The 17,120-nt window shown below is 50.7% G+C and overlaps 2 protein-coding genes across 4 annotated transcripts in view; one reads left to right on the top strand and one right to left on the bottom strand.

Moving 5' to 3' along the window:
- Positions 1–17,120, bottom strand: part of LOC102935638 (sororin-B) — a 33,859-nt gene that overhangs the window by 14,783 nt on the left and 1,956 nt on the right. Inside the window, exons 1-2 of one of the 2 annotated variants that reach the window (XM_037904075.2) lie at positions 9,827–9,966; positions 7,864–7,973 (exon numbers count right to left, since the gene is read on the bottom strand). In XM_037904075.2, coding sequence (XP_037760003.1) covers positions 7,864–7,973; positions 9,827–9,896 — 180 coding nt within the window. In that variant the 5' untranslated portion in view covers positions 9,897–9,966. Of the gene's footprint in view, positions 1–7,863; positions 7,974–9,826; positions 9,967–17,120 lie in introns of those variants that run through there. The other variant, XM_043550484.1, reaches the window with a different exon arrangement.
- On the top strand, positions 10,016–16,766 carry ZFPL1 (zinc finger protein like 1). Of its 2 annotated transcripts, none has more exons than XM_027832545.3 (8): positions 10,016–10,128; positions 10,415–10,525; positions 11,213–11,324; positions 11,788–11,981; positions 12,273–12,348; positions 12,807–12,992; positions 13,370–13,505; positions 13,741–16,766. In XM_027832545.3, exons 2-8 carry the CDS (start codon positions 10,424–10,426, stop codon positions 13,928–13,930), a joined length of 996 nt encoding a protein of 331 aa, XP_027688346.1. In that variant the 5' UTR covers positions 10,016–10,128; positions 10,415–10,423; the 3' UTR covers positions 13,931–16,766. The 2 variants fall into 2 exon arrangements, with proteins under 2 accessions (XP_027688346.1, XP_007070409.1); XM_007070347.4 differs by having other exon boundaries at positions 13,367–13,505.

Below are 17,120 nucleotides of genomic sequence, written 5' to 3'. Positions count from 1 at the left end.
GGGGAGGGAAATGAGGAGTCGTCCCCCCCTTACCTGAGGCAGCTCTCAGTACAAGCAAGAGCCAAAATGGAGTTTGCTGCAGAACCAACTGCAGACATGTCCTGGGGAAGCATCCTCAGTATTGACCCAGATAGAGAGCACAGCAGGAGGTTTTCAGAAGAGGGAAGGATTTAAAGGGAAGCCTTGGTTGGGGAAAACAGAAGTCCTGCTGGGGCCCTACAAATAATCATTCCCACAAAGCATTGTGTGGAGTTAAAGCTCTTAGCCCAAAACTGCCCTTTCGCTGGTCACTTAGGAATGGAGAAGACATATGAAAGGCTAAAGAAAAATGTCTATTGGCCCCATATTCAAAATGAAGAAGAGGAATACTGCAAGCCTTGTGACTTATGTCTCTGCCAGGCTCCTTTGTATCCTTTACTGGCAATCAAAGCAGCATTTTTCAGCCTTGCTATGAACATCATAAGGCCTGTACCCAGACCAACTCAGAGGGGGAAAATTTATATTATTGGTGGTGGATTTTGTCACTAGGTACCCAGAAGCAGTTGCTCTGTCAAATGTGGAAGCTGAAACTGTTGCTAAGGCACAGTTCTCCATAATCAGCAGGTGGGCTTTCCAAAAGAGGTCTCATCAGATTGTGGATCAGATTTCATGTCCCAGAATGTGTGGGGAAAAATACCACCCAGAAACAAATGGATTAATTGACAGGTTCAACTGGATCCTAAAATCTATGCTAGGAATGTAAGTAAACAGGGACATAGTGTTACTTTATCTGTTTGCGTATCAGAAGGTGCCCCCAGAGTCCCTGGGGCTTGCCCATTTGACCTCCTGTATAGAAGAATGGTCAGAGGTTCCCTGGATCTCATTAGAGACTCCTGGGAAGGTGGCACTGAAGCAGAGGGGGAACCGGTGACTGAATATGTGCAGAGGTTCGGGGAGGATTTAAAATCCATGATGGGGATAGTGCAGCAAAACCTCACTTTTTAAAAGCTAGGCCGCTCAGAAAGAATGATCTGATTACAATACCTGCGACCAGTGATTTCATGTGGGAGATTTAATACTGGTGCTAGACCCTGTAAAAAAGTACAAAATGCAAAACTCATGGGAGGGGCCTTTAGAGGTAGTAGAAAGGGTTTAATGATGTTACCTACAATGTCCAAAGGCCCAACAGAAAGGTAGCAGCTCAAATGGCATATAAACAGGTTAAAAGTGTATCACAATCATAAAAATCACTTGGGAATTGTGCTGAAGAAATTCAGAGAGGCAGGTCTCACAATTACAGCATCAAAGTGTAAGACAGGGACAGCCAAAGTCCCTTATCTAAGTCACTGGATTGGAGGGGGCCAGACCCCTTAAAAGTGGAATCCACTGTTAACTGTCCCATGCCCTGAACCAAAAAGCAAGTTCAGTGTTTTATAGTCTTGGCAAATTATTTCCTCGGGTTTGTGGAGGGTTTCAGAGACCTTGTGTACGTAATTATAGACCTCTGCAAGAAAATGCAGCCTGACATGGTGGTTTGGATTACTGCCTGTCAGGAGGATTTTAATAAAAGTGAAAAGAGCTCTGTCAGAGAAGCTAGTCTAAACTTTGACAAGATGTTTGAATTCTGCACAGAAGCATCCAATACAGGCCTGTGGGCTATATTGATGCAAGTGAGCAAAGGCAATAAGAAGCATCCTACTGCTTTCTTAAGTAAAAAAACTGACACCCCCCGCCCCCTCACTGGACAAAATTTCACTGTTATAGAAAGAGAAAGTTGTGCAATTGTGTGGGTGGTCAGGGAGCTAAGGCCATACCTGCTCAACAGAAAGTTCAGGGTCCTAACAGGCCACTCCCCATTGGTATGGCTTCACAGAACAACAGGTACCAACTCCAGACTGCTATGCTGGAATATAGCACTTCAAAATTATGATACGGAAATTGTACATGTTCAAGGCAAGGAAAGTGTAGTGGTGGATGCACTGTGTAGGCAGAGGGTTCTGTGGATTAGCCAGTGGCTGACCCTACTGCACCAATGTAGGGGGGGATGATTGACTCAAGGACCCATGATGCCAAATGGCAGAGAGTACAGGGGGTGCATAAGGTTTTAGTGTGATCCTGAGCCAGATATCTGCATATAGTTCACTGAAGGATGGCATGTGACAGCCAGTAGTCCACTGTCATCATAATTAGTGTGAAATGTATGTATAGATAATATTTAAGGAGTTATGCATCTATACTATAAATTATGCTTTTTAGGTCTTGGAGTTAAGGCCGGTCACCAGGAGGTGACATACCTCAAAAATGCTCCTCTGTCCCTGTCTGGCTATTTGTGTATTATGTGCCTCATACGGTATGGCTGTTTGCATACTGAGCCAAGTACAAATTGAAAAACCATGAAATCTACAAGAGAGGAAAACTGAAGGGGATGTCTTGTTTTTGAATGAAGACAAAGGATTGTTCTGGGATATCTTAGGGTGCAAAGGAACACACTGCATCCTTCATCTAGTAGGCAGCGTGCTGTCTCAGGAAAGGAGGGTCACAGCCAGCCTGGCTGAAAAGCTCTGCAAGGATTTTGGGTGAGCAATACTCTACCAGACATGAGAGTATCTTATTAATTAAGTCTAGGCCCTAGAATGTGTGTTATGATTCTATATGTAGCCATCTGTTTCCAATACTTCTGCTTGCCACTCCTTGCACCACTATGCTTTGTTAAATAAATATACTTGATTTCACTATAGACATATCTAAGTGCTGTGTGATAAGTGGGGCGCTGATCAGAGATTAACTGGGGTGTTCTGTTCCTCTGGAAGCAGCAAGTTTGCGAATACTGTGAATGTCCATGGGTGCAGGAGCTGTCCAGGGAGACAGAGGGCTCGAGCATGCTATCGCTAGCCTGCAAATGGATAGCTGGGCCTGGGAGGGCTTGTGTTGCTCACAGCCAGTGGAGTTGGGCAGCTGACCCACAACAGGGACAGACAAGGCTTTATCAGGTGCCTCACAACCTTGGGTACCCCCAGAAAGCATCAACTTCTCCTCCCCACCCCCACTCTGCAGGGCTAGGGAGCTCTCAGTGCCATTTTGCACTAGGCTTAGATTCTCCCTTTCAAGGTGCCATCCAGGCCTAAAAGGTGGGCCAAGTTGGGCCTGACTGTGCCCAGAGGAGTTCTTTAATCCTTTCTTGGCTGGGGTGCGAACCTACCCCACTACATACCCCACCCCTCAGGAGCCCAACTCCCACACCGCCCAATCCCAACTTCTCCACTCCCTGCAAAATGATGTCCGTGTTTCTGTGTTTTGCTCCAGCATGATGTTGTATACTAAAAGTATAGTGTTGGGAGAGCTAACTACCACCCCATAAGGTGCAGGTTCATCTCTTTCATCATGGTTAGAGGGAGGTATGGGCCGTAATGAGGGAAAAGGGTTACCCAAAAAATAATTCCTAAGAGATTCTATGCCCACTTCACTGCGTGCGCCTCCTTTTCAACCATGGAATAGGCTTCCTCTCTGTGAAAGACCCTCCTACATGAGTATAGAAGTAGGTGCGCCTCACCATTCACCCCTTCTAACAGCACAGCACCCAGGCCTACTTCTCTAAAATCAACCCGTTTGAAAAATCTGGATGGAAGAGGACTGGTTCCTGGCACAACCATGTTAAAGGCATTCTCACAAGTGCTGTTCCAGCAGACCTCCTTTGGATTACCACCTTTTATTAGGTCTGTCAGAGGGGATGCAATGGTGGCGACACAAGGGACAAATTGCCTGTAATACCCAGTTAGTCCAAGGAAGTCTCTTACCTGCTTTCTTTGTTCAAGGATTGAGTAGGCCAGCACTGCCTTCACTTTGCTAACTAGTGGCCTACATTGGCCTCATCCCACATTATTACCCAGGTAGGTAACACTTTGATTTCCCAATTTGCATTTGGCCAGATTGACTATGAGACCTTCTTCAGCCAAGGACTGGAGGATGGCTTGTACTTGTTGCAGGCAGGCCCAGTTGTTGCTATATATAACAATGTCCAAATATGCAGCATCGTATTGCTGATGAGGCCTGAACACCTTGTCCATTAAATGCTGAAACATTGCTACCACTCTAAACCAAAGGGCATTGTCTAGAAGTAGAAGAGCCCAAAGGGAGTCAGTCAAGAAGACATTTTTTTCTTGAAGTTTGGGAGAGAAGGGCTGTCATAACCATACAGCTAAGGGTGGCCTAGAATTCCTCCTTACCTGTAAGGGGTTAAAAAGCTCAAATAACCTGGTTGGCACCTGACCAAAGGAACCAAGGGGGATAAAAGATACTTTCAAATCTGGGGGTGGGGAGAGGCTTTGTTTTGGGTTCTTTGTTTCTGTGTTCGTTCGCTCTTCAAACCATGTCCTCCAAACCATTCTGAACCAGTCTCTCACATTACAGAAATTGTAAGTACAGCCAGGCAAGGCGTATTAGTTTATCTTTGTTTTCTCAACTTGTGAATTTTCCCTTTGCTGGAGGGAGGTTTATTCCTGTTTTGTTGTAACTTTGAAACTAAGGGGTTCCTCAAAGTTTTGTTGTAACTTTGAAACTAAGGGGTTCCTAAGATGTTTTGTGCATCTTTTGTTACCCTGTAAAGTTATCTTCCAACCTGATTTTACAGAGGCGATTTTTACCTTTTTTTTTTTTTTTTATAAATACAATTCTTCTTTTAAGAACGGATTGATTTTTTTTCCAGCGTCCAAAGATCCAGGGATTTGGGTCTGTGTTCACTTTGTAACCAATTGGTTAGGATATTATTCTCAAGCCTCCCCAGGAAAGGGGGCGTAAGGGCTTGGGGGGGGATATTTTGGGGGAACAGGAACACCAAGTGGTCCTTTCCCTGATTCTTTGTCTAAATCACTTGGTGGTGGCAGCATACTGTTCAAGGACAAGGTGGAATTTGTGCCTTGGGAAAGTTTTTAACCTAAGCTGGTAAAAATAAGCGGGTCCCCACAACTGTATCCCAGAGTTCAGAGTGGGGAAGGAACCCTGACAAGGGCGATTTGCCAATACCCTTTTTTAAAGATCTATGGTACTGATATAGCTGACGGACCCTAAATGTTCCAGTAGCTCCCAGACGGTCTCCCACATCTTCTGGGGTATGGGGTCTCTATCCTGCTGTCCTGGGACCATCTTGATGAGAGGGTGTATCAGCTGGGGCTAGCCGGGTGCAGGGGAGAATATACTGGGAAAGGCCTCAGCAATAGTAAAACCTAAAGCTCTTGGCCAGGTAGTTCAGCACCTCTCTCTGCATGTGTGCTGGCTCTGGGTGAATGGATGCCCAAAATCCCAATTCAGCTTCTGGTGGGTAAGGAGAGGTCAACATCCCTTCCCTGGTTTTCCAAGGCTTCAGCAGGTTCAAATTGTAGACCCTGGTTTCCTTCCACCTCCCAAGCAGGTGGACCTCACAGTCTACAGGGCCAAGCTGATGATCCACTTCAAAAGGCTCTTGTCATCTGGCTAGTCACTTGGGTTCCGCGCTGGGGAGTAGTAACTACACTATCACTGGACTGGAAGATCTAGAGGCATGCACCCCGTTCTTGTGTTTGCTGGGACCCCAACAGGTTTTAGTGAGCAAATGGAATTGGAGGAGCTTCCTGAACTGGAGAACATCCTGGGCCACATTGGATGCTCTCAGTTCCTGCTCCTCCCAGCCCTCATACAGGAGAGCCATTATCCCTTGAGGCTGTTGCTAAATAACAGTTTGAAGGGAGAGAACTTGATGGAAGCTTGCAGCATCTCCCTTATGGTGGACCAAAAAGGAGGAAGTAGCTGATCCTCAATGCTTGCGATCAAAGGACACAAATCTTTTCAGCACTGCCTTCAGGGTTTTGTTGAATCTCTCAACTAGTCTGTCCATTTGTGGATGACAGACGGAGGTTTTTAGCAAATTGATCTTCAACAGGAAGCGTAGCGCCTGCATTAACTCCCTTTGAGTAGGTCCTCTGGTTTTCATAACCTGGCTAGTCTTGCCATTCCAGCACCGGTCCCAGCATTCTGGTTTTCCTAGCTTAGATCCATGGTTCTCAATTTTTTGTATTGATGACCCCTGTCACAAAGCAAGCCATGCTTATAAATGCTAGAGGCAAAATGCAGTTTGGGGGTGGAGGCTGACACCTTGTGACCCCCTTAGCGGTCATGACCCCCAGTTTGAGAACCCCAATTCTAGGCCGACATCCTAATGCGTTTCATTAGAGCAGAACGTGACAGCAACAGGGACCTGCATCTCACGGTGGCTGTAGATATGTTACCATTATTTTTTGCCTTTGACTGGACCAATTATGCCTTCTGGATAGCTGTGTACATCAGTGACATAAACCTTCTGCCAGATTATGCCCCCAAAGTTCATGAGCAGTTTGTGCAAGGAAATCATGCTGTGGCTCAGTCTAAAAAATAAATTCAGCAGAGTCTGAACAGACATGGCACTTGAACAAACAGTAAACCGTGATAGTAAAGTAAAAGGGGTTATTGATGGATTTCACTTTGAAACCGGAAATCTTGGTCAGATAATTCGTCACTGCTCGGGAGTGCTCAGTTGTCACAACTGTTATGAAGGTAAAGTTCTTTGGATACAAACCATGTCTGAGATTTCTCTCAGCACTTGTTAACAACTCCATGATCCAAATATTTCAATGCATGACCACTATGTCCATTCCACTAAAACAAAGTGTACAGGGAGGCATGTAGGAACCACATAGCAACAGTGTGGCCTAGGGGCAAGAACAATGCCACAGCCCCCCCAGATCACATCACAACTCTTCCAACTTATTCCTCCACCATTCAATACACCTGCACCCAACACAGTTAATGAAGTTGGAGTGCATGCAGATAGTTCCTAATGGCTATTACCAGTGCCACTGAAATAGTTTTACCAAGGGGCACGATGGATTTTCCATTACTTGACGTCTAACTCAAGACTAGCTGTCTTTTTAAAAGACATGGTGGAGCTCAATCAGAAGTAATGGGCTTGATGCAACAATGAGTGAGGCTCTCTAGCCTGTGGTATGCAGGTGAGCCTAGCTGATCGGAATGGACCCTGCTGGGTGATGGGCTTAAAATCTTTGCCTCTGCTTATCCACAGCCCAAGTACAACAAGGGCAGTGCCTGCCAGCCCCAACTCTTCTCTAGTGAACAAGAGTTCAGCATCTGCAGCCCGTTCCATTCTCTGTCCAGGCTGCCAACGAGTAAGTCAGTTAAACAATATAAGTATTTGTGAACTAAGAAACCCAATTCACTCACACAGGCCACTGAGTGGCTTTCAGATGGGAGAAGCTTCTAGTTAGTCATGACTATTATACATGGTTTCTAAAGTGCCAACAATTAAGCCCACATTCAGGTGCATTATTTATGAAGTGGCAATAGCGCGCAAAGAGCTTACACTTTAGACAGCCTTCATACTGCCAAGCACTGCACTTTTTGTGCATCTGCCCAATCCACTCTTTTTTTTTTTTTTTTAAAAGGGGTGCTGCAGTTAAATCCCTTTTCCTCAGATGGCCAAGGATATGTCTTGTCCTTTGCACATAGAGCAAGTTTGCAGCTCTTTGCTTTGCAATAATAAGGCACAGATTCATCACTGTACAAACAAACCACTTGAGTAAGACACCTGCCCTGCAGAGCTTACAATCCAAACAAGCAAGGAACAGTCCAGACTGGAAAGTGCCTTGGGTGAGCAGATAATATCACAGCACCAAAGGACTTCTGCGTGGGGGATGCTTCTAGACTGAGGGCACAACTCAGGATGACTTTTAAGGTTGACAGCCTGTTGAGTTCTCCAGAATGGAAAAATCTAGCTTTTCAGGGCTCGTATAACCTACTCCAAACCCTCCCACAGCTGGATTTGGGAACATTTGTTACTAACAGGGATGCATTATTACTCACTGGGCTCCCCACCATCTTCTTCTCCACCAAAGGTTTCCTCTGGGGGCCACGCCTGGTAGGAGACCCTGAAATCCTCTCGGACCTGCGCCTCAGAGGAGGGGAGACAGTGTCTGAAAGTGAGGGAGAGAGGAAAAGTTTGAAAGTTGATTGTTCCCACCGCGTGGGGAAGCCCCTTCATCCAAACTACCAATGTGGGGACATTTAACTGCCTCTCAGTACTTTCCTACCTCCTGGTGTTTGCCTTTTCATAGGCATAAGATGCTAGGAAGCTGTGAAATACCCTCCAGTCCTGCATCCTACCCCACGGAATTCTCCAACCTGAGGGAGACATTCCCATGCACCCTGCTCCTCCAGTGGGACCCCTCCCCACATCCTGATTCTCTGAGGACCCCCCTCCCAAACCTCAGGAAACATGCCCACAAATCCTGCATCCACAGGGAGCAACACCTTCTCCTCATACCCTGCTCCCCAAGCCCCCATCAGTACTCCAACAAACGATCCTCCACACGCTGCTCCCATGGAGAGGAATCCCATGCACCGCTACAGGCTGGGGACCGACTGGCTAAGCAGCAGTTCTGCAAAAAAGGACTTGGAGATTACAGTGGATAAGAAGCTGGATATGAGTCAGCAGTGTACCCTTGTTGCCAAGAAGGCTAATGGCATATTGGGCTGCATTAGTAGGAGCATTGCCAGCAGATAGAGACACGTGATTATTCCCATCTATTCGGCACTGGTGAGGCCACACCTGGAATATTGCATCCAGTTTTGGGCCCCCCACTACAGAAAGGATGTGGACAAATTAGAGAGACTCCAGCAGAGGGCAACGAAAAGATCACAGGGCTGGGGCACATGACTTAAGAGGAGAGGCTGAGGGAACAGGGCTTGTTTAGTCTGCAGAAGAGAAGAATGAGGGGGGATTTGATAGCAGCCTTCAACTACCTGAAGGGGGTTCCAAAGAGGATGGAGCTCGGCTGTTCTCAGTAGTGACGGATGACAGAACAAGGAGAAATGGTCTCAAGTTGCAGTGGGGAAGGTCTAGGTTGGATATTAGGAAACACTATTTCACTAGGAGGGTGGTGAAGCACTGGAATGCGTTACCTAGGGAGTTGGTAGAATCTCCATCTTTAGAGGTTTTTAAGGCCCGGCTTGACAAAGCCCTGCCTGGGATGATTTAGTTGGGGATTGGTCCTGCTTCGAGCAGGGGGTTGGACTAGATGACCTCCTGAGGTCCCTTCCAACCCTGATATTCTAGGATTCTTCCTTGTATCCTGCTCCTCCTGGAATCCCCCTAAGATAAATTACTGCCCCAGACCCCACCTGAAGGAAACATCTGATACCAGTGCCCCCCAGAGACCCAACCCCAGCGGAACCCCCCTCGTACCCGCTGCCCCCCCCCAGAGACCCAACCCCAGCGGAACCCCCCTCGTACCCGCTGCCCCCCCCCAGAGACCCAACCCCAGCGGAACCCCCCTCGTACCCGCTGCCCCCCCCCAGAGACCCAACCCCAGCGGAACCCCCCCTCGTACCCGCTGCCCCCGCCCCAGAGACCCAACCCCAGCGGAACCCCCCTCGTACCCGCTGCCCCCCCCCAGAGACCCAACCCCAGCGGAACCCCCCTCGTACCCGCTGCCCCCCCCCGAGACCCAACCCCAGCGGAACCCCCCTCGGACCCGCTGCCCCCCCCAGAGACCCAACCCCAGCGTACCCCCCGCCCCCCAGAGACCCCGCCCCCTGCGCACTCAGTGCCCCCCAGAGACCCCGCCCCCTGCGTAGCCCCCGCGCGCTCAGTGCCCCCCAGAGACCCCGCTCCCCGCGCGCTCAGTGCCCCCCAGAGACCCCGCCCCCCGCGTAGCCCCCAAGTGCCCCCCAGAGACCCCACCCCCCACGTGCCCAGTGCCCCCCAGAGACCCCGCCCCCGGCACAGACCCCTCCCCGCCCAGGGTGACCCCCGGGCCGCACTCACCCCCGCGGGCTCCGCTCCCCGCTGGGGCCGCGCCCGCAGACCGGGTCCGCCTCGGGGCCGCGCCCGCCATCCGTGGGCCTGTCCGCTCCGCGCCGAGCGGGATGGAACCCGCCACCAAGCCCCGTTCGAATCACCCGCCGCTACGGTGGAAGTGACGCGCCAGCTACTTCTCGCGAGCCTTCGAACCCGATCTTTCCCTGAGAGCGCCGGGCTGCGGGGAGTGTCTCAGGTCGTAACGTCATCAAGCTGCGTCCTACCCGGAAGAGACGTGGCAACAGCGGACTCAGCCTCAATAGGAGCCTGTGAGTGACAGGGGGACCCTATGGAGGGGCAAAGCGGGGCTGGGAGCCAGGACTCCTGGGTTCCCTCCCTGGCGCTGGGGAGGGGAGGGGTCTGGCGGTTAGAGCGGGGGCGGGGGGGACTGGGAGACAGGACTCCTGGAGCCGAGAGGGGAGTGGGGTCTAGTGGTTGGGGGGGGAGGAATTGGGACCCAGGACTCCTGGGTTCTGTCCCAGCGCTGGGAGGGGAGTGGGGTCGATCTGGGCTTTGATTTTGCTCAGTACGCTTTCTCTCCTGCTGTGTCATCAGTGAAGCACCATGGGGCTGTGTAAATGCCCCAAAAGGAAAGTCACCAACCTTTTCTGTTTTGAGCACCGAGTGAATGTCTGTGAGAGCTGCCTCGTCGCAAACCATTCCAAGGTAACTGGACTCCAGCTCCAGTCTGGCTGCTGAGCAATGGCATCTCAGGGGAATGGGAGTTTCTAGGGCTTCAGCTATAATCTGGCCCCAGGGAGGAGGGACCAGCTAGCTCAGGAGGGTGGGGAATGGGATACGGGGCTTTCCCCTCTTGGACACTGGTTCAGTTGTTACCAACCTGGATCAAATATGAAAGTCCTCTTTGCTCAACAACCCTCTGCCCTGCCCCCAACCTGAGTTCTTGGTTATCAGTGTTCCTCTATCCTGTGTCATGACTCCTGGAACGGCGCATCCTGTTAATATCCAGCAATGGACACCTTCCTCGTATTTCCTCTGATCCCTCCACAATTCTGTCCAGGGGCCTGTTAGCATAGACCTCATTGGACGTTCCCATCTACAAATGCTTCATACCTAGGGATATGATGAATTTTCTGTCCGTTGCAATCTTTAAGTCATAAGTGGACATCTTTCTACAAGAGATATTCCAGCTCAGACACAGGTTATGGGCTTGATGCAGGAATCACTGGGTGAGATTCTGTGATTTGTACTAGGCAGGAGTTCAGACTCAACTAACATAATGGTCCCTTTAGGCCTTAAAATGTAAAGTCTTTTCTTGTGCTGCTCCTCCAATTGCAACCCTACCTCACCCATACCATGGGCTTTCTGTCACTAACTTCCTGTATCTTCCAGTGCATTGTTCAGTCCTATCTCCAGTGGCTTCAGGACAGTGATTACAACCCCAACTGTCGTCTTTGCAACACCCTCCTGTCAACCAAAGATACTGCCCGGCTTGTGTGTTATGGTGAGGTACTTTTAGCCATGGCTTTGGGGGCATTTCAAGAGCTTTGCTTCGTTTTCTTTTCATTAGCAAGTGACAGTCCTGGCCACCAAAGCCTGATTTATTTTTTTTTAAAAGCAAATTTAAAACTTGGGTCAGAAAAATGATTGCCAAAATGGCACCCTGTTTATTCTGTCTTTGTAGTTTCTTCATCAGACTGGGTATCTCTACACACAGATTCCCCCACCCCTTTACCCCACATAAGAGCCAGCTGGCCTCTGAGAGTGGGAATAAAGCCCCTACAATTATGAGAACTGAGTGGATGAATACAATGTCTATGGCAGAATGGTCTCCAGCTTACTTTCCAGCAGCTGTGCTGCCCCTGGGGACTAATGGAAGGGGAGATGTTTGTGAAGTAGATCTGACTAGGGGAGTAACTGATCTAGACCCTTCACTTAAAGACATTCCATGGTCTTCCTGTTTGCAGATCTGTTTCACTGGTCATGTCTCAACGAGATGGCAAACCAGCTCCCAAAGAACACGGCCCCAGCTGGCTACCAGTGTCCCAGCTGCAAGGGTCCTATCTTCCCCCCAGCCAACCTGGTCAGTCCGGTGGCCTCAGTGCTGCGAGAGAAACTGTCGACTGTGAACTGGGCTCGGGCCGGGCTTGGGCTGCCACTGGTAAGAGATTACCCATGAGACTATCCTCTTGTTTTGGGGCTCTCTGAGGGTTTTCAAGATGGGAGCCAAGAGGACAGCCAAGCTAGACAGATACTGCTGTTAATGTACCAGCCGGAGATGGGAAACAGAGTATGGGGCCTTTCCCCTCTTGGGGGATGCGGCAGAGGGGACACCAGCTTTGATCTAGCTTCCGGCTTGAGCAGCAACCACTATCTGGGATTGGCTGAGTTGATGGGGCCGAGTTTGCTTTGGTGTCTAAGGTCTGACGCAGTTTTCTTCTGTTCTCTTCAGATTGATGAGGCTGATACCATACAAGAGACAGAGTCGCCTGATACCACAGATTACACTGACTGGTCTAGCTTCTCTGGTAAGTGCTGCCGGGCTATGGGCATGGGAATGGCTCCACTGATGCCTGCACAGGGCCCATCTAGCCCAGTATCCACCTCCTCCACCCTCACCACACTAGATCAGACCTAGGGGCCCATCTAGTCTGCTGTCCCCTCCTTCCACACTGGATCAGACCAATGTCACGTCTAGCCCAGAATCCCCACCTCCCTGCTGCCTGGGATGAGACCAAGGGGTCCAATTTCATCTGCTCTCTCGTCTAAGGTGATGGGAGGGGAAGACTGGCTGGCTTTCAGGGATCAAGGAATGGGATATGAGACTTTTCAGTTCTAGGGCATCACTTCTAGTTGGGCCCCTGACACAGAGATCCATGGAGCAAGTGGGTCACAATTTGCTGTCCCGGCTTTGTAGATGGAAGCCAGCTGTCTTAGGCTGCCCCATTCCACACAGGATTCATTTTGTTACCTCCTTTCTTGGCAGCAACTGCAGGCCCCAGCTCAGAGGAGACCATCCAGCAAAGTGCCATGTCGGCCTATTCCTACAGTGCTCCGCCCGGCCTCTCGTCCCCACAGCAGCAGCAGGGCGTGAACAATGGGGGCGTGAAGGAGGAGCATTCAGTCATTGACATGGGAAATGCTAGCAATGAGACCATCACCATCAATGCAGGTGAGCAGCATTGTTGTCATCTCCTGCGGCGGTGGGGGGATTACGAATCAGTGGGACACAGCCCCTAAGAAGTGAGGACCCAGTGGCTACCTTCTGAGTGGGGTAGCGGTTGTGTGTCTCATGTCCCCTAGGCTGTTTCCATTCACTCCTGTCTGGATCAGGAGCCCACTTAGAGGACAAGATAACTCAGGGGCAAAGGAGTCTGGGTCAACCACAGCCAACAGGGCTAGGGAAGAACGGGTGTATGGATTGCCTAGCTGTGGCAGAAGGGGGGACAATAAGGTTAGGGGGGTGCCTGTACCCTCCACCACCACCTTCTCCTTTCCTGGTGCCAATGGCTCTCTGCTAAGCTCCTACACTCCCCATCTCCCCAGCAGCCTCTACACCACGGAAGGTCTATGACACCCGGGAGGGTGGGGGTGGCAGTGGCAGAGCATCCAGCACCCAAATCGACTGTGATGAGGACAAGTACCGCCGGCGGCCAACGCTCAGTTGGTTCGCACAGCTTCTGAAGTAAGTGGTCAGTGGTGGGGTGGGAGGAAACCAGTGCACATCCATGACAGGGTCGCAATCTCGGTTGGCACCTGTAGCTATTACTGTAATACTACTAATGTGCCCCCGATCTTATTTGCGGTCTTTAGGCGCTACCATAATACTGCTAATGATGCACATGCCCTGATGTGCCCCTGATGTCGCTTTGGGCCTCTGGGCACTGCTACTGTCATGCTAATAACAAGTCCCCTGGCAGGAATCGCTCTGGGTCCAAGAAGCGGCAGCCAAGATCCCTGATCCAGCGGTTTGTCATCATCCTCCTGATTGGCGGCATCGGCTTCCTAACCCTGATCATCATCATGTCAAAGCTGGGCCGGGCCTCGGCCGACAATGACCCCAACCTGGACCCCATGTTCAACCCCCACATCCGGGTGGGCCAGGAATGAACCGAGCTGGTGGCTCCTCCCTGGGCACCAAGACTGGCCTGCCAAGGCAGGGATGCTGGGGACTGGCAGCTGCAAGTGGGGCTCCGGGGGGAGTACAAGGGGAAGCCTCCAGCCAGGACACTGCTGGGTCAGCTCAGCTGAGCGTCAAAACATGAAACTGGTGAGGGGGGTGTGAAGTGACTTTGGCCTCTTTTAAAAATGAGACTCAACTCTCTAGGTGGGGTGGGCAGAGCAGGATTGGGAGGAAAGGGGAGACTTCTACAGCTACGGATTGGGCCCCCCGAGGTGGGCTGGAATGAGCTCTCTAGTCGCTAAGTGCTCCAGCTGAGAATCCGCCACTGTAGCTGTTCAGCTTTGGAATGGGCCAGGAAAGAGGAAAGCGTCAAGCACTGGTGATCGGGGAGGGCTTGTGCTGCTAGTACCAGTGTCCAAGGACTGGGGCAAGTGAGAGGCAGCACAGGAATGGAAGCCTGGACTCCTGGGTTCCATTGCCAGCCCACAAGGATTTATTGGTCAGAGCAGGGAAATTGGGAGCAAGGATTCCTGAGTTCTGTTCCCACTGCTGCTGACCCTGTTGCTCAATCTCAGGTGAGTCACTTCCCTGCCCCATGCCTCAGTTTCCACACTCTGTAACTAGCAATGCTGCTGGTGGGGTGTGTGCAGGGAAATTGAGCATTTCCATTCCTGCCTGCAGAAGAGCTGATGTTAGCAGCACTGAAGGGCAAATGTCCCATACCTTCTTGGAAGCGTGAACTCCTTGGCATTACAGCCCTGCCCCCCTATGAAACTGGCATCTGGCTCCTTAAACCTTGGGCTTCAATGCCCTTCCCCTAGGAGCCTCTCAACTGTCTGTCACTTGGAACTTGCCAGCCCAGACTGTCTCAGTGGGTGAGAACACAGTTGTTTGAATGCAGGTGTTCGAAAGGGTTCAGGGCTCTTTTGTTCCCCTTTCCCATTCTCCAATCCTGGGCAGACTCTGGTTCCTCAGAGGTGCCTTGTAAAACCCATCCCATATTTGATGGACCCATTCCTGTAGCCTCAAAGTGCTGCAGAGCTCTCTGATTCTAAGCTCATCTGCTATGTTAAGCCACCTTGTGCTTTATTCACCCTTGTCTCCAAAACCCCTTTGCCCCGAAGAGGGAGGTGTCATTATTTTCCTGGTCTCAACTAGATGGGAGACAGAGGATCTGTTTGACACAGCCAGCTGCTTGGACTTTTTGGGGGAGGCCTGTTCCAACAGAAACCTCCTTTCCTGCCTGGGGATGGGGCAGGATTTCAGCCCCACCCACAGACCCCACATAAAACTGCCCTTCTGCTTTGCTATGAATGGGAGTGGTGCAGAATCTTCCATCATCCCCCTTCTCCCACACATCCTTTGGGGGTTCAAATGGAATGGACACTGGATCCCAACCCTCTCCCTGCCACACACACAAATGTTTTAGTTTTACAAATGCGGCTCATTGAACCAAATGACAGGAACCAGCCCCTTGTTGCATCCTCATTTACCCTCCCCTCCTACTGAGCTATATTGGGGGGTGGGGGAGATATAACTTACTTTCACCTATTCTAATTTTTCACATCAGTAACTACCTGGGCCTTAACTTTGCTAGAATTCAAAGGGCAAATACTGAGATCCACCCCCTATGTCCAGCATTATTTGTAGGGATGAGATGTCGTTAACCCCCTCCCCCAACATCATCTCCATTGAAGGGAGCCTTTGCTTCCCATCTCATAATACCAGGGGAAAGGGAAGGAGCTGGCTGGGCCTCTTGGGTGTGATTATCTTACAAATGAGAATGGGGTGGGGTTGGTGTCCCTCTGTGTCCCATGAGGGCGGGTCTGTGAAATTCCAAAGCTGGTCCCTCCCGTCTCTGTACAGAGCTGTTGCTATGGGTGCTTTGGGCTGTCCCCTACTAGAAAGGGGCATGTGTGTGTGTGAAGTATTGACCTGTTCTGGAGTTTAGGGAGGGGATGGGACATGCTGGTCAGCACTGGAGTTTAAAGATTGGGGGGTGGGAGGGGAGAGACTTCCTGGCTTGTGGATTTTCAGAACTCTGGTGGGGATGGGGTTTCATGCTTTGAATACGGTTGCTTTCCTTCTATTTACTGAAATGGTTGATAGGAGACAGTTCTTCCTGCAGGGTGTGAAATGCATGGGGCGGCCTCAGTGACCAAAGACAGCACACGCCACACCCCCCCTCTGCCCAAAAACTGACCATTGCCTCCAATCCCCCTGCTTTCCTGAGTCCAGATCTTTGACTGGGCCTGAGTCAGGATCTGTTTTGCAACCTCCCCAGCTCCCACCCCTTTCTGCTGATGGCTCTGCTAGCCCCTGGGGTAGGGGAGGTGGCATGGGACTTAGGCTGGAAGGCAGTAGAGGAAAAATATCACCTTCCTCACAAGCCACTGCCAGTGGAAAGGAGAGCTATGAACATAAGTCCTGTGGGCTTCCACCAAAGGGTGGGGGCTGTTTGTGGTGGGGGATGGAGGGGGTGGAATCAGAACCTCTTCCCCTCCCTTGGGTTAGTTCCAGCATGAGCCAGAGGGTTGGATCAGACCCATGCCCTTTAGCATGACCCTATGGTCAGGGTGTTGGGGTAGGGGTTGTGATGGGCCACTGCTATGGAACGGGATGAGCCCTGTAGCCATCAAATGCTCCCACTGAGGGTTGGCCACCTGAGTTGTTGAGTGCCCATTGGGCGTGTTGGGGGAAAGATCCTGGCTGTAATGACTGCCTTGCTCCCACCTCCCAGGAAGGTGACATGACTAACGAATGACACCGTCGCTAACACTACAGCAATATCCTGTATTGTTATTAAACTTGATTTTGGCTACAGCCTGAGCAGTGTGTTACTGCCCCCTTTCCTCCCCGCTTCCCAATTCCGACAGATCTGGGGATGAATGCTGCGTGTGCGTCTCTCTCCAGGGCTGCTTTGGACAAGGCCAGGATGGGGTTCAGTAGATCTCCTCCCTGTATTCAATAGTCAGGTAGTCCAGGCAGAAGCGGCCCACGAAGAGGGTAAAGTTCATCACTAGAGGGGTTAGAGCCAGAGCCCTGGTCAAGGGGATGGGAATGGAGATCATAGCTTCCCTTTGCGGCTGGACCAGAGGGGCAGCTAAACAGCTGGAGTCCTCCCCAGAATAACTGAGTGTCCATGCGTTCACTGTCACGCACACAGGTCCCCCAGCT

The sequence above is a fragment of the Chelonia mydas genome, chromosome 7 (genome assembly GCF_015237465.2).
Source record: "Chelonia mydas isolate rCheMyd1 chromosome 7, rCheMyd1.pri.v2, whole genome shotgun sequence".
In the NCBI taxonomy this organism is placed as follows: Eukaryota; Metazoa; Chordata; order Testudines; family Cheloniidae; genus Chelonia; species Chelonia mydas.
This window is presented reverse-complemented; position numbering and strand designations above follow the sequence as displayed.

Coding starts and splice junctions, on each gene's coding strand:
- ZFPL1 (XM_007070347.4), top strand. CDS start 10,424: ATGGGGCTGTGTAAATGCCCCAAAAGGAAAGTCACCAACCTTTTCTGT. Junction 10,526..11,212: donor TCGTCGCAAACCATTCCAAG/GTAACTGGACTC, acceptor TGTATCTTCCAG/TGCATTGTTCAGTCCTATCT. Junction 11,982..12,272: donor CCGGGCTTGGGCTGCCACTG/GTAAGAGATTAC, acceptor TGTTCTCTTCAG/ATTGATGAGGCTGATACCAT.